Source organism: Strix uralensis, chromosome 23, assembly GCF_047716275.1.
Source record: "Strix uralensis isolate ZFMK-TIS-50842 chromosome 23, bStrUra1, whole genome shotgun sequence".
Classification (NCBI taxonomy): domain Eukaryota; kingdom Metazoa; phylum Chordata; class Aves; order Strigiformes; family Strigidae; genus Strix; species Strix uralensis.
This window is the reverse complement of record NC_133994.1, coordinates 4,704,423-4,724,506: the sequence shown is the minus strand read 5'-3', so window position 1 is coordinate 4,724,506 and position 20,084 is coordinate 4,704,423. Positions and strand designations below refer to the sequence as shown.

General features: G+C 47.3%; 1 protein-coding gene across 2 annotated transcripts; it reads left to right on the top strand.

Moving 5' to 3' along the window:
* The first annotated feature begins 3,737 nt into the window (after window positions 1-3,737).
* ENO1 (enolase 1) lies at window positions 3,738-19,476 on the top strand. Of its 2 annotated transcripts, none has more exons than XM_074892760.1 (12): window positions 3,738-3,818; window positions 9,429-9,522; window positions 10,840-10,935; window positions 13,467-13,525; window positions 14,415-14,484; window positions 14,678-14,811; window positions 14,930-15,152; window positions 16,859-17,056; window positions 17,307-17,508; window positions 17,880-17,988; window positions 18,431-18,489; window positions 19,004-19,476. In XM_074892760.1, the coding sequence occupies exons 2-12, from the start codon at window positions 9,438-9,440 to the stop codon at window positions 19,071-19,073; spliced, it is 1,305 nt and encodes a 434-aa protein (XP_074748861.1). In that variant the 5' UTR covers window positions 3,738-3,818; window positions 9,429-9,437; the 3' UTR covers window positions 19,074-19,476. The 2 variants fall into 2 exon arrangements, with proteins under 2 accessions (XP_074748861.1, XP_074748862.1); XM_074892761.1 differs by lacking the exon at window positions 13,467-13,525 and adding an exon at window positions 13,120-13,178.
* Window positions 19,477-20,084: the final 608 nt, after the last annotated feature.

Here is a 20,084-nt window from a genome sequence, read left to right as displayed (position 1 = left end):
ATCTGTGTCGGTGGTTTTTGTCCATCTGCTCCACCAGCATGTTACACCAACGTGTTAGTGTACTTGCGTGGGCTGTCAAAGTGGATTACAAGCTACAGTGGCTTTATGTTTCCTGAAACTCTCTGTTCCCAGTGTCTACCCCATCAGCCATACATCCCCCTCCCAAACCGTGAAAGAAATATATTATTTTAAAACAGTGCACTGAGTATTTGATTAACTGGTAGCAAGCCCAGATTCCCATAAAAACTCATGTCTGCTAGATATCTCATAGCCTTAGAGATGCTCAACTTTTTCTTCAAAGAAAAAGAATAATCAGGCAGGATACATGAGTAGGCAGTGGCATTTTTAATACCAGCTCTGACTTTTATTTTAATATGTATGGTACAGTGCAATTTTAAATCTGCTGATCCAGGAAAAATTATACCAACACCTGAACAGTGCCAGACTTCTGATCATGGATGCCTGATCAATGCTGCCTTTAGCTACTGTAGTGCCAGTGTCTTCAGCTGCATCCTCTCTCGCAGACACACGATTCAGTGGAGCGGACGCGGCTCTTGGCACCGTGTCTGTGGCCAGAACCACGAGCGAGTCCTGCATGCCAGGGATGGGACCCTGCTAGTGGGGAGGATGGAGGTTCTCAGCATGCAGCTTATTGCTCACACTCCAGAGGAGGAAATCGGTTTGCTTTATGCTGGTTTTGTGGTCACAAGGAGAGAAGAGCCTAGGCAAGGCACAAGTGGCAGAGTTCAAGCTGGTCTTCTACAGCTGGTCCTCTTCACAACTTTAGTTTGGTTGAACAGGAATACAGAGCTGCAAGAGGCTCAGTGCTCAGTTTCCCAGGCCAGAGGGTTTGCTTTACACCCCTGTCACTGAGCTAATTATGACCTTTCATAATATGTCATCTATTCCCAAAGAGCACCCTACCATACATCACCATCACTTGGCTCAATGTCCCTCAGCCTTAGGCTTTCTTGTGCTCCATCTTCTCCAGCTCATTATAAGACTCAACACCTCTATGTGATTTTCCATGCACAGCAGTCAAGGGACTTTGAAAGTGCAAAGATGGTGAAGTGTCTCTAATCCTGCAGTTATCCAGCATAAAAATCCAGTTTTATGAGTTCCAGCATCTAATCGCTCAGAGCGTTTTTTTGCAGGGAAGGCTACTCTCTCATGCCTCTGCACCAGGCTGCAGGATAAATCAGGAACTACTCCCAAGGACACAGCTATAAGGGGTATAACATGCAGTTTTTGGGGGATTGTATAAAGTGACAGTTTAATTCCAAGGGGTTTTCCTGGTCAATACTGCTTTATCTCAGCTGTGTGCAACCCAGCAGCATTTCAACCTGACTCATGGCTGTGCGGCCCACAGGAATCTGCACCCCCAGCAAGGCAGAAAAAGCACAAAACCCCAGCATGCAGAGCTGCTGTGAGCATGTGGGCCATATCATGCTGTCGCAAAACAGCCTGGGTTTCAAATGAATCTCCTTGCTAGAAGCCTAAGAGTCACGGGGGCAGCCTCGTGGGGTACTGTGTCAGCATGGCGTGCCTAGGGAAAGTTCAACAGATTTCCTTTGCTTTTTATTAGACTTAAAGCTTGTCTCGAGGGGATGTTCTCAGGAAGGGAAGAAAAATGTGCCCGGAAGAAATGATCAGTCAGGCTGGAAGGGCGAGGCAGTTCTGGAGCAAGCACAAACTTAACTAACTTTGCAAGCAACAAAATGGCTTTGTATGGTGCAGTCAGGATGAACTGGGCACTGTCAGACCCCTGGAGCCCCTAGACCCCGCTCGAGGCTTGGGGAACTTCACAGCTTTGATGTTATATACTTGAAATACTGCAGAGCCAGGCCCCCATCAGGCTGAACACAGGCTACGTAGTGTCAGGTGAAATGGGAAGAAGCAAACCCTGAGGAATTGGGAGTCCCCATGGGATTACATGGGTGGGTCTGGGCTCTGCAGTGTCCCAGCAAGACAAAGCGCCAGTCCCTGCTCGGGGCTTCACACTCTCACAGCTGGGAATGGTGCTGTGCCTTGACCAGGAGCAATCAAGTCCAGGAATGAAGGCTAAGGGCATGGGAGGGTGAGAAGGGACAAGACCATGCTTTTCCCAGGTCAGCCTATGGCCTTGTTCTAATGTTTTGACCTTACAATGGGATTCTCCTCATTGCAGACACCCTTCTGCAGTGCAATGTGTGACTATCCCTCAGTTAAAAAATCCTGGAAGAAAAACAGGTTTATGGGAAGCATGGGCACAGCTATCTTCCATAATAAACCCACAAAGACCCTGTGTTACAACTGCAACTTCTCTAACATAACCAAAGCAGTACATTCCCTAGCAGCCATTCCACCGGGGAGAGCTTGGAGGAACAGTGGCAATCAGGGCTGAGGGGGACGGGGTCATGCCCCCCTCCCAGCACGACACACCCCACGGTCCAATGCTCCAGCACGGAGGAGATGGAGCGGAGCCTTGCCAAGCTGGCTGCAGGGAGCAGCTATGGGGGAGTGAGGATAAATAAGTCCAGGAAGGAACAGGATCCCTCCACGGTGCTGCAGCTGGGAACAACTCACGTGAGAGGTCATGTTCTTCTTAAACACCGTGACGCGTGGTTACCGCTGAGTCCATAGAAAGTTGAGTATTACTTTCCAGGGATGGAGGCTTTGCTGATCCCAAAGCACCCGGTTCACTCAGTGGTGCATGGTTGGTACTTCACCATAATGCAGCAGACTAAATAATTATCAATGATGTTTTTTTCAACATCCATGGAGGGATTGGAGCTTTTCAGGAGCATGAGGCACTCCATTTTGGCTAAGTCTTTAATTCTGTGGCCTGGTGTTGAGCTCTGCTCTGCTCCATTATTTTTTGGTCACAACATAGTCGTCAAGCCGTGTTGGGGTGTCAGGTGCCCTTGTGCAGATCCAGGCAAAGCACTTGAAAAAAATTTTTGTTCCTGTTGCCACACTAGTATCTGAGGTGTCATAACCGACCGCATAAGCGCTCCTTCTCCACCCCAGCAAGCGTAACGGTTATTCACTTCAAAATCAAAGTAAAAATTTATTGTATTTGCAATTAACCCTTTCTTAGAGCTAATAAACCCCCCTCTCTTCCCAGCCTTGCTCTCGTGCCGGTTTAGCCGCTGTTTCTACACCCACCTCGTGGGAAGCCGTGGCTGCGCCTTTCCTCCCAGCAAGCAGGGACGGGATTTCGGCACTAAGCTGAACCTCACGCTTGAGACTTTGCAAAATCAAGGCTCAACTTCCAGTTTTCGTGACAACAAACATGTTCAATCCTTCCTCTCGCCCCCTCACAAGTGTGCAGGTACACAAGGCCCGCCGAGATCGACGTACCCCCACGTGTGGGTCCGCGCACAAAGGAACCCGCAGAAAAGCCCCATGGATGTCACCCGTTTGTCACACAAGGCGCTGCCCTTCCCCACGCACCCGCGCTCCGCAACCTCCCTCCGCACACGCGTGGGCCCCGCGGTGGGGGGGCGGAGGGGGGGGGGCGGCTCCGCCCCCCCCGCACTGGGATTTTCCACGAGGCGAACGGCGCAGCCGAGCGGGGCCGCCGCGGCACGTAGCGCACGCACCCGAGTCCGCCTCTGGCGCGAGGCGGCCGTAGCCAATGGGAGGGCGGCGAGGGGCCGGGCCGGCCAATGGGAGAGAGGAGAAGGTCCGAGCCGACCAATGGGAGGCGGGAGGCGGGCGGCTCATCTGCATGGGGTGGGCTATAGCCTGGCGCCCGCGCAGGCGCTCGGTCCCAGTCCAAGGCAAGGCGGAGAGCGAGCGGCCGTGCGGAGCGGAGCGGGGCTGCGGGGCCGAAGGTGAGTGCGGCTGCGGCGGGGCCCTTCGGCCTCTCGGCCGTGCGTGGCCTCAGCTCCTCGCAGTTGTGCGCGGGGCGAGAGGTCCCGACGGGGCCGCGGCCTCCGCTTTCCCCTCCGCGGGCAGCAGCTCCGAAGCCCCCGCCGCCCCCGTGAGATGGGGCCGCGCCGGCCCTGCCGGGGGGGTTAGGCCGGGCCTAGACGGTCCCTGAGGGGGTGCTGGCGGCTGCGGGCGCGCTTCCCGCCACACAGCGCGCCAGGCGCAGCGCGGGGGTGGGGGGAGGCCTGAGCCGGCTGCAGCCCCCTCAGGGTGGGCAGCGGGGTGGGGAGGGGAGGGAACATCTTCCGGGGGATGTGGTGGGTCAAGGCTTCAGCCAAACACAGGGTTTAACCTCTTTCTCTTAATCATTAACAGTTGGTCTCGGATTGCGTGTCGTGATTTGGACCTTTCCCTCTTTAGTGGCAGCGGATGTCCTTCAGCTTCGCCTCTCAAATATTTGTTTGATGTCAGCACTAGAATCTCTGTGCCTTAGGTCTCCCAGTAGGGTTAATTAAGCACTAGTTGTCTCACGGCAGTGCTTGTGGGCAGTGGCACCTGGCAACTTGATGGGCATCTCTAGATGTTAAGGTTTGAAAGAAAAATTGTCTTTTAACCAGCCTGCCTCGTGCAGTGTTGCCGAAGAGGATTTTGGTCTTTCTCCTGTTCCGTTACTTGACTGCTGACTCACAGGGCAGGGCTATGACTTTCTGAGCCTGGCAGGAAGTAGTGAAGTTTGTCATCCAAACCCACAGATTGAGGCATTGCAGTTTCAGGCCTCCATCTTACTAAGCAATGAGAGAGAAAGTAGTCCAACATGTCTGTGACTTATCCCCTGCCAGGCATTATTTAAAACACTTTGCCTCGTGTTGCAGAGCATGGAGGTGAATTAATACCACGTGGAACACAATGGAATAGGATTGGAAAGTGCCCTCGTTGGTCCACATTTGTCCAGTTCTTAGGAATGCTTCAGCAGTAGAATTGATGTGTTCGAATCTAAGGTCTAATGAGGTCAAAGGTCTAATGAGCAATAGCTTTTTTTTTTCAGTGGTGATGGTGTGAGACTTGCAGTTTTACAGGACCTTTAAGTGTCATGTAAGACATCCACTGATAACTGTATGGCAGTTCTGTAATAAGGCACTAACAAGGATAGTTCTTTCTATGGCCAAATGTTACTGTTGTTTTTTAATGTCCATTCAGATCCTTGCAATGCTCAGTCTTAACCCTCTTGACCTAAGAGAAATGTGGCTTCAGAGTAGCTCACAACTCTAGCTTTTGGTAGTTGAATTGGCTGTATACAAAACTTTGGGAAATGATTTTAAGTTGGAGTAGTTCGCATTGGTGTTAGAGCATCGCACTCCCTGTGGAGAGGACAGAACTAGGTAGGGACTAAGTGGTGATTTCTTGGACTTCAGCTGCTAGTGAGGCTCGTACTTGGAACTGGCTGTAACTTGGCCTTGAGGTAGGTAATAGTATGTGTGCTCCTGGGAAGGCCAGAAAAGCTAGTATGTGTGGTTCCTCTCCTAAAGGGAGGCAGTGACCTTGCCAGCAGATCATAGGACAAAAAAAAGGGTTTTAGGCAATGCACGCATTAAATACTGCTCTGGTGTTTGTGTGTGTTTGGCTAGCTCCATCACGAAGTACAAAGGTCTGGAGCAGGCAGTGCTACTGGTGAGTGCTCTTGTGTTCAGTTAGCATTTGCACAGCTAGACCTGTGCATGGGCTGACTCTCACTTTCTAGATGAGTTGATGGAACTGTTTGAGGCAGAATGTGTAATGCTCAGCTTGTGATGAGCTACATGGCATCAGATTTTTACCCAGGAATAGCTCAGTGGGAAACCTGTTTCTTGAACACAGAAATGAGGGGGTTTGCAAAATCAGCCAAAAAAAAAAAAAATGGTGTGAGGAATTTCTGGAATGGTGCAGTGCTGTGAAATGCCTCCTCCTAAAGAAAAGAGAGGAACTGCTGGAGAGGTCATTTGTCAAGGACACGAGCAATGTCAAACCTGGCAGGCATCCCCAGTGGAAGCTCTTGGCGTGTGTATTCCTGAAGTGCCACCTCCTGTGAAGGTGACTAAAAAGTTCTTGCATTGCACTAAGATTTCTTGTGAGCTGGCTGTGCTTTCAAAGAACAAGGCACCTAATCTTTTATTGCAAAGCTATGGTTCTGAAAATGAAAGTAAGGCAGAGCAGGTTCTGAAAATGAAAGTAAGGCCTAATCAGCTCTGAAGGCACTTTTCAGATAAATGGGGTTTCTTCCTCTTAGCCATTGCTCAGTGCAAGTGCAGAGAGGTAAGTGTTAGTGTGGATGGGACTGATAACTGGAGAGTTGAAGGGATTTATTTCTAGCTTGCATATTTACTGATTAAGTAGTGGCATCATGAAGACCAGCTTGAACTAAGTTGTCTTGCTTTCTAGGTTAGTTACATCTGTCAGTGTGTGGGTCTTACTGTAAAGCAGGCAATATGTAAAATCTTTGAGCTGCCTTATATGATACGCTGCTTAGAGGCAGGACAACTGGAAGGAACACTTTAAAGCCAAGGGGATAAACCAAGTGGCTACCCATGGTTTTAACAAGGGGAGGGAAAATTTGTTGTGGAGGAAGAATGAGTTTATGAAGTTAAACCCCCTCCTCCCCAGTGCACACACTCTGTACAAGCAGCAGTATTTCTGAGGTCCTGTTTTCTTAGCTTTGCAGTAACTACAGAGATTCATGACCATTTCTGTAAACAGGGTTACCACCCACACTGGCTTGCCAAGAAGCCAGCTTCCAGATAGTTCTGCTTCTGAGGCTGAGCTTTTGGCTCTGCAGCTGAGCTGGCTTCGGTGCCAATCGATGGCTTACAAGCATCTGTATGACTTGATTTTTAAAATGTAGCTGAGCTTACATAAGGCGTTCCTTACTGAAGTTTTCTTAAGAAAAAAAATGTGAGGGGGGGGGAAAGGAAGTATTTCAAAAGCTTGTGGTGACTTTCCTTTTAGGAGGAAAAGCTACTCAAGGTAGGGTGTAACTATTAATGCAAGTTCTTAATCAGAGCTGTGACTGTCTGTTTCTATTTCAAGATAGGTTACATTTGGCTCTGACCAGCTGCTGTACATACCAAGAACTGTTGCACTGTAGTCCTTTATCAAAAAGAATTCTCATAGCAGAGATATCCTGTATTAGGGTTGCTTGGCTGCTCTTATGTGGTGAGGTGACATATTCTTAGATCTCTCAAGAGATTGAGATTTCTGTCCTCTCAACATATGTCTCTAACTCTCACCAAGTATAATAAGTTTTTCCAGTTGAAATAGTATGAAGTGGTGTTTTTGAACTGTTCTCATGATTGCAGGTGTTACTACAGGATAAAAGGTCAAGGTGGTGCTCACAGCAGCAGTTTCTGTGTGCTGAGGGGAGTGTGAGGCTTGTGAAGTCCCTGGGGAGGGTGTCTCAGGGGGTTTCTGTGCCCCTGGCACCCTTGGGGTGTGTGGGAGAGGGACTGGGTAGCAGTTTTCAGGAGAGCTGCAAGTTGGGTGGTGCCAGCTGTGCCTAAAGCCAGTTCAAGCTGCTGGAAGCCCCAAGGGAGCACCAACAACCAGGGCGTGGAAACAGAGAGGTGTCTGGGAGCAGCATCAGCAGTTTGGCAGCTCTTGGGCTGCGGCTGGCCATGCTCGCCTGCAGGCTTAGACTGCAGCCTCATGGTCACCCCCAATTCAACTGGTGGCTGTGCAAGCCTACCCAGGAGCTTGAGGCTTCCAAGGAATTAGAAGGATGACATCTTTCAAAAGAATTGCCACTTTATTAGTGGACTCCTCTTTTGCGAAGAGCTGTAAGGAAGACTGGGACCTGCTGAAAGAAAATGGTGTCCACCTGCTGTAACTGCAGGGCTGTAGCTGAAACCCAGACAGAAGCACTGCAGCTTACCTATGCTGATGTCACCACCCAGACAGTCCTCCCAAGGACTGGAGTAGCTGTCCAGACCTTAGGTTGCATGGAACTTCAGTATTGGGAAGTCCCTCTGGCACACAAAGGCAGCAGTGGATGTCATGGCTGCAAGTGCAACCCTGGGCAAAACTCCCTGAACTGAGCTATGTAGGTGTGAGGAGGAGAAAGATACATGGTCTTGTGCACTGTTCCAGGCTGAATGACAGCACTGCTTTAATGCTGTGCAAGGGGAAGGTGAGCTTGACTGCAGCTAACTGATGCAAGTAACTCTTGAGATGGAGACTGGACCCTGGTTGCCACTTGGTGTGGAAGAACCTTCCCTGGTCCCCTGAAAGGCTCCTGTGTAACAGGCACGATGCTCTGGGGTTGAAGAATGAAGAGCATGTGGGTAGTAAACAGGATCCAGGAAAAGCAAACCATGTAAAGTTGATCCAACCACCCATCCCCATTAGAACTAGTGCCACCAGAAAAGCATGTAAGGTATTAGTAATTAGAGATTCCTTACTGAAAGGCACTGAAGCACCCATTTGCCATTCAGACAATTTCTCTAGAGAAGTTGCTGCCCTACAGAAGCTTGCAGTTGTGACCTCACTGAGAGGCTGCCAAGTGTGGTGAAGCCTGGGAGTTACCATCTGCTTCTACTATTCTGTGTGGGGTCTGATGATACTGCAGTGAGGTAACATAGAAACATTAAAAGAGACTGTGGCCCTTGGAGCAATGTTAAAAGGTTGAGGAGCCCAGGTGGTGGTCTCCTCTATCCTCCCAGTCAGAGGAAGGGATTTAGGAGGGAGGAGAAATTCAGTGGGTGATTGCCTGGCTGCCTAGCTGGTGCTGTACTTGGGATTTTGCCTTTTATGATTGCGGATCAGCCTTTGAGAAGCTGAGCCTTTTGGGAGCTGATAGGATTCACCTGGCCAGACTTATAAGGGGAGCTTGAAACCAGACTCAGTAGGGAGTGAAGAAATGGGGTTTTGAGTAACAAAAAAGAACCAGGGACTGCTGATATATTAGGAGCCAACAGGGAAACAGTTATGAAATGCTTCAAAGGAATTCGGGCTCGTTCTAAAAAGTTGACAGGGTCAGTAGCCCAACTGAGGTGTCTCCACGCCAGTGCATGCAGTGTGGGTAATGAAACAGGAGGAGGTGGAAGCCCCTGTGTACCTGCAAAGCTGTGACCTAATTGCTGTCACTGAAACTTGGTGGGATGAACCACACCACTGGAGTGCTGCCATCAATGGCTATAAACTGTTCAGGAGAGACAGGCAAGGAAAGAGAGGTGTGGGGGTTGCCCTTTCGTGTTTTTTTAAAAAAAAGGGAAAAAAAAACCCACCAAAAAGAAAGATTGATTGCACAGAGCTGTGTTTGAATAATATTGATGAACATGTTGAGACTGCAAGTTCTAAACTGACAGAGGGTAGATTTAGTTTGGATATAAGGAATTTTTTTATGATGAGGATGATGAGAGACTGGAACAGGTTGCCCAGAGAAGTGATGGCTGCCCTCTCCCTGGAAGAGTTCGAAGTCAGGTTGGATGGAGCTTTGAGCAACCTGGTTTAGTGAAAGATGTTGGCAGGGGGGTTGAACTAGATGATCTTTAAGGTCCCTTCCAACCCAAACCAGTCTATCATTAATGCTAAACTCTTCTTTTCAGGTGTTAAAGATGTCCATTCTTAGGATCCATGCCCGTGAAATCCTTGACTCACGTGGGAATCCCACTGTTGAGGTAGACCTCTATACCAACAAAGGTGAGTCCTTAGCTGTAGATGTTTATTTCTTTCTTGCATCTGATAGAACTGAAGAGGTGGTCAAAAGTATACAAACTGTCCTGTTCTAGCAGTGGATTTGTGCTTTACTCTTTCCTCCATACACGTAACATGTTGCTGAGCTTGCTGTGGGACTTGGAGGACAAACCTAGACCTCATTCTACTGGGATGAATTTGCTGAGCTCAAGTTATTGGCCTGGACAGTGAAAGGGCTTCTTGAAGAGTGCTGCTGCTTACAGACTAGATCATACAAGTGTTAATCCAAACCTGCCTTCTTCCTCTTGCCCCAAGATAGCACTTGTAGACTTGGAGTTAACAAGGCCTCCATTCCTGTCTTTAAGCAACTGCTAATAGTCTTAGTTTTCAGTATGGCTGCACTTGAAGTTTAATTTGTGATTTGTCTAGCAGTCACTGTGTAATGGAAGTCTTCTGCTACAGAGCTGAATCTTGGGTAATGGTTTCTTCTCTGTGTAAGTACTCAGGCATGACTAAACTTGTCTAATTGGGTTTTCACATATAACAACCTATATTTTTAATTATTGTAGGACTTTCCTTTGGTTTGTTCGTTGTTCATCCCACATCTGATAGGATCTGACAAAGGCATTGTGCAAACACATACCAGTGTGGTTTGGTGGAATGAGCAAACACAATAGCTGTAATACACTAACTAAATAGCTGATCTTTCTGCCTCAAAAGATTAATGCAGTCATTTAATGAGATTACCCCTACTAAGCTCTTTGCCGTAGTGGGATAAGGGAAAGACTGGAGACTGGCATCTTGAGCCACAGGCAGAACAGACTCCAGTGTACCGATTTGCTTAAAGTTCCGCATCCTTGGCTGGAGGAATGGGCTGTCTGGGTGGCTGTGCTGTTGTTGGAAGAGCTCAGAACTTGTATTGACAAAGTAGGCCTCTTAATTGTCCCTTTTATGCCTTATCTTAGAAGCATTTAAGAGCTTGGCTGCCAGACTGAACTCGAAAGTAGATTCAGTGAATAAAGCCACCTTTTTGGAAGGGAAATGGATGACTTCCTGAACTTACTCTTCCACTGTGCATTTCAAGTGCTTAAGTGAGTCAACTTGCTGTTGATCAGTGTGAGGGAGACACTGATGAATTGGTGATGCTGTGAAGGAGCAGAAAGTGCTCTCAGCATCACTGTGTAAGTAAGCAGAGATGTGGTTTAGAGACTAACTCTCCCATCTTCAGGGGTGGAAGTATGCGATAGGTTGGGATGATGTATGGGTGGAGAACGTTTTGTAGCCTTGAATGTGCCAAGACAGTTCTTTTTCTGTTGTGAACAGGTCTGTTCAGAGCCGCTGTTCCCAGCGGTGCCTCAACTGGAATCTATGAAGCTCTGGAGCTTCGTGACAATGACAAGACACGCTACCTGGGGAAAGGTAAACTGGAATTTTGGCGCGTTACAGTGGCTGTGTTGCTGCATATGTTTATGCCAGATCGTAGCAGAGTCCATATTCTGTACGAGATGTGGCAATTAAGCAAAAGCCATGGAGATTAACAGTGAGATGACAGCAGTGCACACCACACATCGGCCGTGTGGCTGGGGCAGAGGTAAAGCCCAGACTGCTGGACTTGCCATGGAATGGTGTGGAGAGTGACTGCCTCCAGCAGTGCAGCTCTGTCGTGGAGATCCCTATGCTTCTGTAGGTGGGTATGTGGAGCTCCGGCGTGCCAGATGGGTGATACTGTCGCTAGCACAGTATGCCCAAACACCCTTTGTTACGCCACTCCTGTCGCCCAGCTTGTTGGTGCATGTCAGTACAGAGTGCTTTAGTAGTGTGTCGTAAGAGCATCTAAACTACCTGCTTCAAAAGGCTTGGTGATACTGCAGCTAGTCACAGGATCTCCTCATAGATCAGACTTCCAAAGAACTGTTAAATGCATCTGCTCTGGCACTATAGACTCCTTAGAATCCAGCATGTTAAATCCTGAACCTGAGGTTTATGCCGACTGCTGACTACAGCTAACACGCTGGTAATCGTGGAAGATGCTTTTGTTTCAGACTGCGTAATAGCTAAAGCCACTTAACATTTTGTCTGTCATTACAGGTATCCAGGATACTGAAGTTTGTGCTAGTGGCATAATGTTTTAGTTGTGTGGGGACTGATTGTATGTTCTGGAAGGAAATTAAACACAGCAGTCACCAGACTGGCTTGGGAACGAGTGTGGGAGAAAATGAATAGCCATGTACAAGATGTCATTATCTAATAAACATCCTAATAATTCTTACGACTACTCTGAGAGCTTGGACAGTCAGGACTCCTTTTTAGCTTGCTGCTGTACAAGCGTTGGTGATGCCTTCCAAGTATATGCAATCTACCTAACTTTTGGCTGGGAGAGAGAATTTCTTGTCTTCAAACTTTTCTGCCAGTCCAGTGAAAGGAAGCTGAAGTATTTTGTGCCTATTAAGAAAGAACAGTTTGTGAATAATTACTGAATTGACCTTGGAGAGCTTTGAGAAGATTCATGGTTGTTACTACACAGAATAAACTTGTAGATGACTGAATATCCCAAAGAGCTGAAGAGCTTGTGGTGTCTACCTTGGGCACTTTTCCTTGACAAGAGTAAATGTGTACTTGCCTCAATGTGCTAAATATGTGTGTGCTTAGACCTGTTAAATCTGATCCTACAAGCAGCTCTTCATGGCATTTAACTGGACAGTAGCCTGAGCTGCTACAACAGGCTATCACAGCTGAAGGGTTTTGTCAGCTGGGCAATGAGTTATGAAAAACTAATCACCAGATGAGATGAGTTGTAGATAGCTGGTAGGTCTTTTGTAATATAAATCTGCAGACTTAGACCATTTAAAAGGCAATTGATGTGGTTCAGGGCGCACTTAATTAGCATTCACCAGTTCTGAAGCGCTTAGGTCTTTGGTAATCTTGAAACACTACACAGGGATGACAGTATTACTTAGGCTAATATTGGTAGCTGGCTAATGGTCTCTGCTCAGGGGAAGGAAGCAAGTTCGTACTGGAACTGCTGGTTTATGCAATGGTGTATCCACATAGACTGAAAGGGCGGTGCTGTGTTCATGCTTTATTGCCTGTCTGAAGCCAGGAGCAGACGATCAATCAATTTCTGTGCCTGCATCCAGGTACAGAGGCATTGTATCAAGTGTAAAATGTGTTAGGGTGATGCTTTAGCAACGGTACAAAATAAGAGCAGATAGTGAAATGCCTGAGCTGCTGCATGATTAACTTCTGGGAAAACCTTTCTCCTTCCCTTACTCATCCATTCTATGAATGGATAGGGGTAGCCTATCGTAACACCTTTTCTAAATGCTGTCATTTGTCTACTTGAAGTTTGGGTCCACGATGGTGTTTGCAATAGTACAGAAACCTGGTTGGAAGGACCAAACACAGCCTTGCTGGCTGCTGCAGAGTTTCCTCTACCCTTTGAACCCTTTTGTTTCTAGTCTGCTGCTCAGAATCAGACACTTGCTGACTTGTAGGTCTGTTTACCTATTTGTGTCCTTTTCTTTTTCTTGCATGACTGCCTGTGTTTTTGGCTGTGGGTCCTCATCTCTTCCTTGATTCTCTTGTCCATTTCGCTTCTGTCAGGTGTATCCAGAGCTGTTAAATATGTTAACGAGTTCCTGGGGACAGCATTGTGTACACAGGTAATGGATGTGCTTTTAGTGCAACCTTGTCACTTGGATGAATTTCTCCAGTGCATGGTCTTGCAAGCTAACATTGCAGCAGGCATTCCTAGACAATGCTTACTTCATGCAACTTCGATTCAGTCAAGATGACCTCTATAAGTGTTCAGATTTGGCTGTAAGCTCAGGTTGGATTGGGGTTTGAATAGCATGAGGTGGTATTCTTGAGATTATTGTTACTGAGATCACCTACTAATGCCTGCGTAACCAGTGTGGTTGACCAGTGTCTGATTTGCTTGTTCCTTCCAGGTGTCTCAAAAGCTGTTGAGCACATCAATAAAACAATTGCACCCGCACTGATTAGCAAGGTAGGAGCAATCTGTCTTCTGCTAACATCAGCTAATGCCAGTCCAGCGCGTCCTAACTGATGGGTTGTCGCTCTAGAGGCAGTTACAGGAGTTGTATTACGTGGTGGGGTGTTGGCCTGTGTATTGGAGTGCATGTGAACAAACGGGCAATTGCTTTACTGAATGACTGCATATCTAACACTTAATCAGAACGATCTCTAGCAGCCTAGTGTTGTAGTGTGCAGAAATCCTTAAGCACCTGGGAACTCCATGGTGCACAGTTCAGATAGAAGCTGCTTTGTGCTTAAAAGGGTGGCTGAGTGATCAGGAGGGACTGGGACTGGGTTTTATCCAGGCTGGCTAGTTTGGAAGGGAATCTGAGGGGATCTTAGTCAAGTCTGCTTGAGCGTGAGATTCCTGTGCACTTTGTGAGCACTAAGCCCTAGCTAGAAAGGACAATGCAAAACTAAGTGGTAATGCATGAAGTGATTGATTGCACATTCTTAGTGACAATTCCAAACATGATATACTAAGTTACAAACAGGTGTATGTTGTGAGCAAGCTGGGCATCTTTGAGCTTGTGCTAAAGGGGCAGGGGGCATAAACTGGGATGTCTCCTGTGCCAGGCCGATCCATGTCAGGGAGTCAAGGGACACGATAGCCTTGCAGCTCTGAGTGGGAAGAACAAAACAAGCTTTTGATGTTTCCAACTTATCTGTCAGCCTTGGTCTGCTTGAAGGGACCAGAAGGTGCTGTGGTGTGATAATGACAAGAACTAGTCTCTTCAACTGTTGGTAGTGGCCCTTAAGCAAGTCTTGGTGCCTGTCAGGGAAATAAAAATGCAGTGGGTAGGTGAGTTTGTAGAGCCATGTTTGGTGTCAAGCAGCGTTTTGCTTGCTTCTCTCTGCAGAATGTCAACGTTGTGGATCAAGAGAAGATTGACAAACTGATGCTGGAAATGGATGGAACAGAGAACAAATGTAAGTGGGCTTTGTGTTGCAGTGAGGTGTGAAAAGATGAAGATTGCCTTATAGAATTCTAGCTCACCTTATCAGAAACCATGGGCAGTGCATGGCATCTGCTGTGCACTTCCATAACCAAGACCATGGTGCTGGTATTGCCATCTCTTGATGAAGACATAACATTTCTGTAAATGATTTCTTCCTATTTCAGCCAAATTTGGTGCCAATGCCATCTTGGGTGTATCTCTGGCTGTATGCAAAGCTGGTGCTGCTGAGAAGGGTGTCCCCTTGTACCGTCACATTGCTGACCTTGCTGGAAATGCAGAAGTCATTCTTCCAGTTCCTGTAAGTCTGTAGCTAAAGACTTGATCTGGTGGTCTTGAGTTAAGTTTTCTAGAGAATGAAGAGTTACCAATTTACCCTGAAACAATCTAACTTGACTTTTCTTTTTGGTTACTCCAAGGCTTTCAATGTGATCAACGGTGGCTCCCATGCTGGCAATAAGCTGGCTATGCAGGAGTTCATGATCCTCCCAGTGGGTGCTGACAGTTTCAAGGAGGCAATGCGCATTGGTGCAGAGGTGTATCACAATCTAAAGAATGTAATCAAGGAGAAGTATGGCAAGGATGCAACCAACGTGGGTGATGAGGGTGGCTTTGCCCCCAACATCCTGGAAAATAAAGAAGGTAAGAACAAGCTGGGTGTGGGAGGAGGAGCTTTAACTGTTAGCCAGAGAAAGAATCGGAGAATCCTAGAATGGTTTGGGTTAGAAGGGACCTTAAAGATCCTCTAGTCCCAACCCTCTGCCACGGGCAGGGACACCTTCCACTAGATCAGGTTCCTCAAAGCCCCATCCAACCTGGTCCTGTCTGAAGACCATACCTGTCCTGTAAGAATGGGAAGCAGGATCAGTAGGTTTTAGGACTTGCTGCTGTTTCTTTGCTTCTCACCTTGACAAACTTGCCAAGATGCTGTGCTGGTGTGGTCCAGTGTAGGAGCACAGAGCTATTCCCTTGGGCATCAGTTTATGCAGCTTGATAGGATGGCTTTGACTTCAGTGTCTCATACCCCCTTCCAGTTGAAAAGTGGTGTGGGAATGTCTGTGCATTGCAGGCTTCCCAGAAGTCAGTAGCCAAAGCTTAGTGGAGTTGTTTTTCTGCTGACAAAGGAGGAAGATAGTTTGAACTATGTATGCCTGGTAATGTGTGGGAGTGCATGAAGTCTTGCCTGGGAAGTCGAGGCATTTGCTGCTTCCACAGCCAAACAGTTCTGTCCAGAAACCTGTGGGGGAGGGAAGCAGTTTGTCTTGTGGAAAGTGAAATACCTGTTTCTACAAAAACTGTACAAGAGCTGTTTTTCTGCCTCTCTTGCAGAAATGGAGCTCAGTAGAATACTAGAACTCTTTCAGTTACTTGTTACTTTCAAGCTGTTAGTTATATTATTGTTGAAGGTGGCCACTGAACTGCATTGCCTTTTCTGTCACTGAAGATACTGAACCAGCACCAGAAATTGGGGCATTTCCAAATCCCACAGTTGTGTGCAGCTCTTGCTAGGTGTGTACCCTGGCAGACACGGGTGAAGATGACCTTGAATGACTATTAGTGTCCAAGGAATTTGTGTTGCTGGCAGCAGCTGCTTTTGTAGTTTGTACTACATTAACATCTTTTTTTAAAGAAAAAAAAACCAAAAACAACCAAACAAAGAAAACCCCACAAAAAGCTGCCCAAAAGCTCTTGATTTAAGCTTCCTACTGTAAATAGCCTGGCTGACCCAGCTGCTGGCTTGGAGTTAGGGGTGATTGGACAATCTTCCCAGTCATGACCATACTGAATTTTGTTGCTTGGACTCTGACAAACAGGGTAGAATACTGGGTAGTGTCCATAGACTCCAACTGAGTAGTTCTGTTCCCTCTTCTGCATATAAATGTGCAAGTGGAGAACAGGTGGATGCAAAGAGAGGGTGCCCTGTGCAGAGGCAGGCTGTGTATCACGTTGCCTGTCAGTGTTCAGATACTTCCGTGGTCAGCACCTGATCTGGAGCTAAAAGGGATTAAAGTGCAGTCCCTGCTTCCTGCCCACATGCATAAAGCTGAAAGAGGATGTAGTATCTAGTATTAAGCTTTCTGGGCTGATATGTAGTCCTGCCTGAAGAGATTATGAATCCCATAATGGTGTCTCAAGGGTATTAACAAGCTAAAAGAAGTATTAAAGTAATGTCTTGTTCCAGTCAGTTCAGAAGTGGGAGATTTTAAGAACCTGTTCTGTGGCCTTTGTGCTTTCCTTAGGGGGTAATGGAGATTCTTTGGCAAGTGAATGTACTGTTGTGGGTAAATGACTAGCTTTTGAGTCAAGGTGTGTGTTTGGGAACTCAGAAATACTTTGCCATGTTTCAGCTCTGGAGTTGCTGAAGACTGCTATCAGCAAGGCTGGCTACTCCGAGAAGGTGGTCATTGGCATGGATGTGGCTGCCTCCGAGTTCTACCGTGATGGAAAGTATGACCTGGACTTCAAATCTCCTGATGATCCCAGCAGATATATTTCTCCTGATCAGCTGGCTGACCTGTACAAGGGCTTTGTCAAGAACTACCCTGGTAAGTTCTTCATCAACAAGAAGCACAGTAGTGGTGAATAGGGGTTGATTGCTGAAGGGAGGAGCTAGGATGCAGCCTCCCTTACAAGAGGGATCAAGAGCAGACCAAGCAGCTAGCCTTTTAGGAGGCTTAGGAATGTTCTGAGGTGGGTAGTACTTGGCTGCAGCACTTCAGTACCACTGCTTTCAAGCAAGACCTTTCAGGGTGGAGTTGTGATAAATACAACACTGCTCCTTGTGTCCCTCTACAGTGGTGTCCATCGAAGACCCGTTTGACCAGGATGACTGGGCTGCCTGGAAGAAGTTCACTGGCAGTGCTGGTATCCAGGTGGTGGGCGATGATCTGACTGTGACCAATCCAAAGCGGATTGCCAAGGCTGTGGAGGAGAAAGCCTGCAACTGCCTCCTCCTTAAGGTCAACCAGATTGGCTCTGTGACAGAGTCCCTGCAAGCGTAAGTTCTCCCCTCTTGGCTGTGTCAGGGAGGGGGATTGCCCAACTGAGGGACATGAATGTACAGATCAGAGCTAGTGGAATAGGGATCTGTTGATGGGGCATCTGTGAAGGGAGAACAGTTGTTAACTAATAGAGGATACTGACAGGTAAACCTGTACCTTTGTGGTCTTGAAGTCATATAGGCACCTCAAACAACTTCACTGGGTCGAAGTGTGTGTAAAAGCAGATCTTTATCACGGCATTGTCACATGATCCAAAGCCTAATGTGTACCAAAGGGCAGATCTGTCTTGCCAAAGCAAGGATCACTCGAGCAAAGGCTGCTAAGCAAGTAGGGATGGTCTGGGGCCTTATCTGTTCATCTCTTCTAGCTGCAAGCTCGCTCAGTCCAATGGCTGGGGTGTGATGGTGAGTCATCGCTCTGGAGAAACAGAAGACACCTTCATTGCTGATCTGGTAGTTGGTCTCTGCACTGGCCAGGTGGGTGTCTGTACCTGCTGTAGTTTCCCTTTTTGCTTGATGGGATAATACGGTGATGAAGCCATGCTGCACACTAGATGGGCTCTGCTCTGTCTTAAGGCATGCATGTTTGTTGTTTCTGTATATAGGAAGCTGATTTGTCTAAGGGGAGTGTGACAAGGGAGCATGTTATCTTACGTAAACTCACCTTTTAACCAATAATTTAAAAAAACTTGGTCAACTCCAGTGGATGTATTGGGATTTTCTGCTACTGAAGTTGTTGGCAAATGAACACACTTGCTCCCAAGCCCTGTTGTGTTTGAGTATACAGATACCTTGAATCTGATACTGAAATAAAGCTTGTGATTTTGCTTGTTACTCAACAGAATAGAGCAATCTTGTGTTGGCATCTGTGGCCTTATATCTAGTTAGTTCCTTACTAACTTCCTGATTTCCATTTCAGATCAAAACCGGTGCCCCTTGCCGATCTGAGCGTCTAGCCAAGTACAACCAGCTGCTGAGGTGAGATTCTCAGGGAAGAGGGTTGAGGGTTAATTAAGCCTGATGTAAAATGGGTGCTCCACTAATGTATTTGGGGCACAGCTTGGTCTTCTGCATCTCAGAAACATGCTGTGGCTTAGGGACATAAACTGACCCTGGCAGAGGTGCTGTTGGGCTGGTGCTGTGCTTGCAGAGCTGACTTGTGGGGTAAAGGATGAGTTGGATGGGCAGTGTCTGTAATGGACACGCTGAAGGGGAACTTCATACAAAGCATCCTCTGACACTAGACATCAGACATTGTCTTTCTGTCTGCATGATGCTGTTCCCTTGGGCAAGTGTGTAAAATGTTTGGGTCAAGTTATGGCAGATGGGCGATAGTGACCAGTGTGGTTAAAGGTGTGTAACTGAAGTTGCTTGGTGGGAACTGGCTTGTCACTCTGTAGTATCTTCAGTACCAGGTAGATCAGGTGATTTAGTGTAATGCCCGAGTTCTACACTGTCTGCTGACACCGGCACTCTCTTCCCTTTCCATCAGAATTGAAGAGGAGCTTGGCAGCAAGGCCCGTTTTGCTGGAAGGAACTTCAGGAACCCTTGTATCCACTAAGCTGTGTGGATGAGTCAACCCCTGTTCTGGTTTAAAGCACTAGTCATCTACTTAGATCACAATTACCTGTACTAGACAGATAAGGGCAGCTGAAGGAAAAAGACCAGTTTGCAGGTCCTCTTCCCCCTAGTTGATTCCTTCACCTAGTGTTTTCACCAACTCCAAGCTGTTACTTGTAATGCTCTACTGCTTCCATAGAACAGTCCCTGGGGGGAGGGTTTCTGTGTGTTAAACACCCTCTGGGACCATGACCTTGTGACTCTGGGCATAAACACTTTTCCTTTCTCTGCCTGTTTGGCCTTCAATGTTTGGAGCTGTGTGACTTGCAGTGCAGCAAGAGGTACCTGCAAACAGAAATAGTAGTGTTTTTACATGTGTTAAATAAAAGCATCAAACAACCCAACACAGTGTGGCTTTGAGTTACTTTGGGGGAGACTGAGGAGCAGGGGTACCTACCTCTGCATAATCATACCCTGGTTTAGAGCTGTTTTGCAGGGATTGAGAGTTGGACTGCTGTCACTGTGGCCGTGGGGTGGACTTAAGTTGCTTTGTAACAAATAAGACAACGTATGTGCCTGCTACCAAGAGGTGGCTTTCAAAGATACATTTAGTCATCTGGAAGGGGACCTAGAATAGGCTTTGAACCCCTGGATCAGTTGTGATCCTGCAGGGGAAGAGAAAAAGCTCAGAGGTCTTCCTTCCTTTATCAAAGATGAGGTGTATCCTGACAACATGTGCTGTGATTAACCTTTATCATGGACTGTTGGAGATACCTGCTTGTCAGTCTTGTCACAGTATTACTGGAAAAATTCAGCAATAGCCTTGGCTTTTGGCGAGAGGTTGTTAACCGTGTTGAAGGTGAATTTGTAACCTCCATCTTGGATCTGTTTCTACAAGGAGATGTAGCTCACCAGGATGCGAGTTGTGGAACAGTGCTGTTCCTGAGCCCCTGTGCTTTGTTAGTGACGCTCTAATGGAAGGTGTAATTGGAAGTTGATCTGATAGCTGCAC

Excerpts from the sequence above, each read along its gene's own strand:
- ENO1 (XM_074892760.1), top strand. The coding sequence starts at position 9,438 with ATGTCCATTCTTAGGATCCATGCCCGTGAAATCCTTGACTCACGTGGG. Across the intron at positions 14,485-14,677 it reads GGATGGAACAGAGAACAAAT|CCAAATTTGGTGCCAATGCC; the intron begins GTAAGTGGGCTT and ends TTCCTATTTCAG. Across the intron at positions 18,490-19,003 it reads AAGTACAACCAGCTGCTGAG|AATTGAAGAGGAGCTTGGCA; the intron begins GTGAGATTCTCA and ends CCTTTCCATCAG.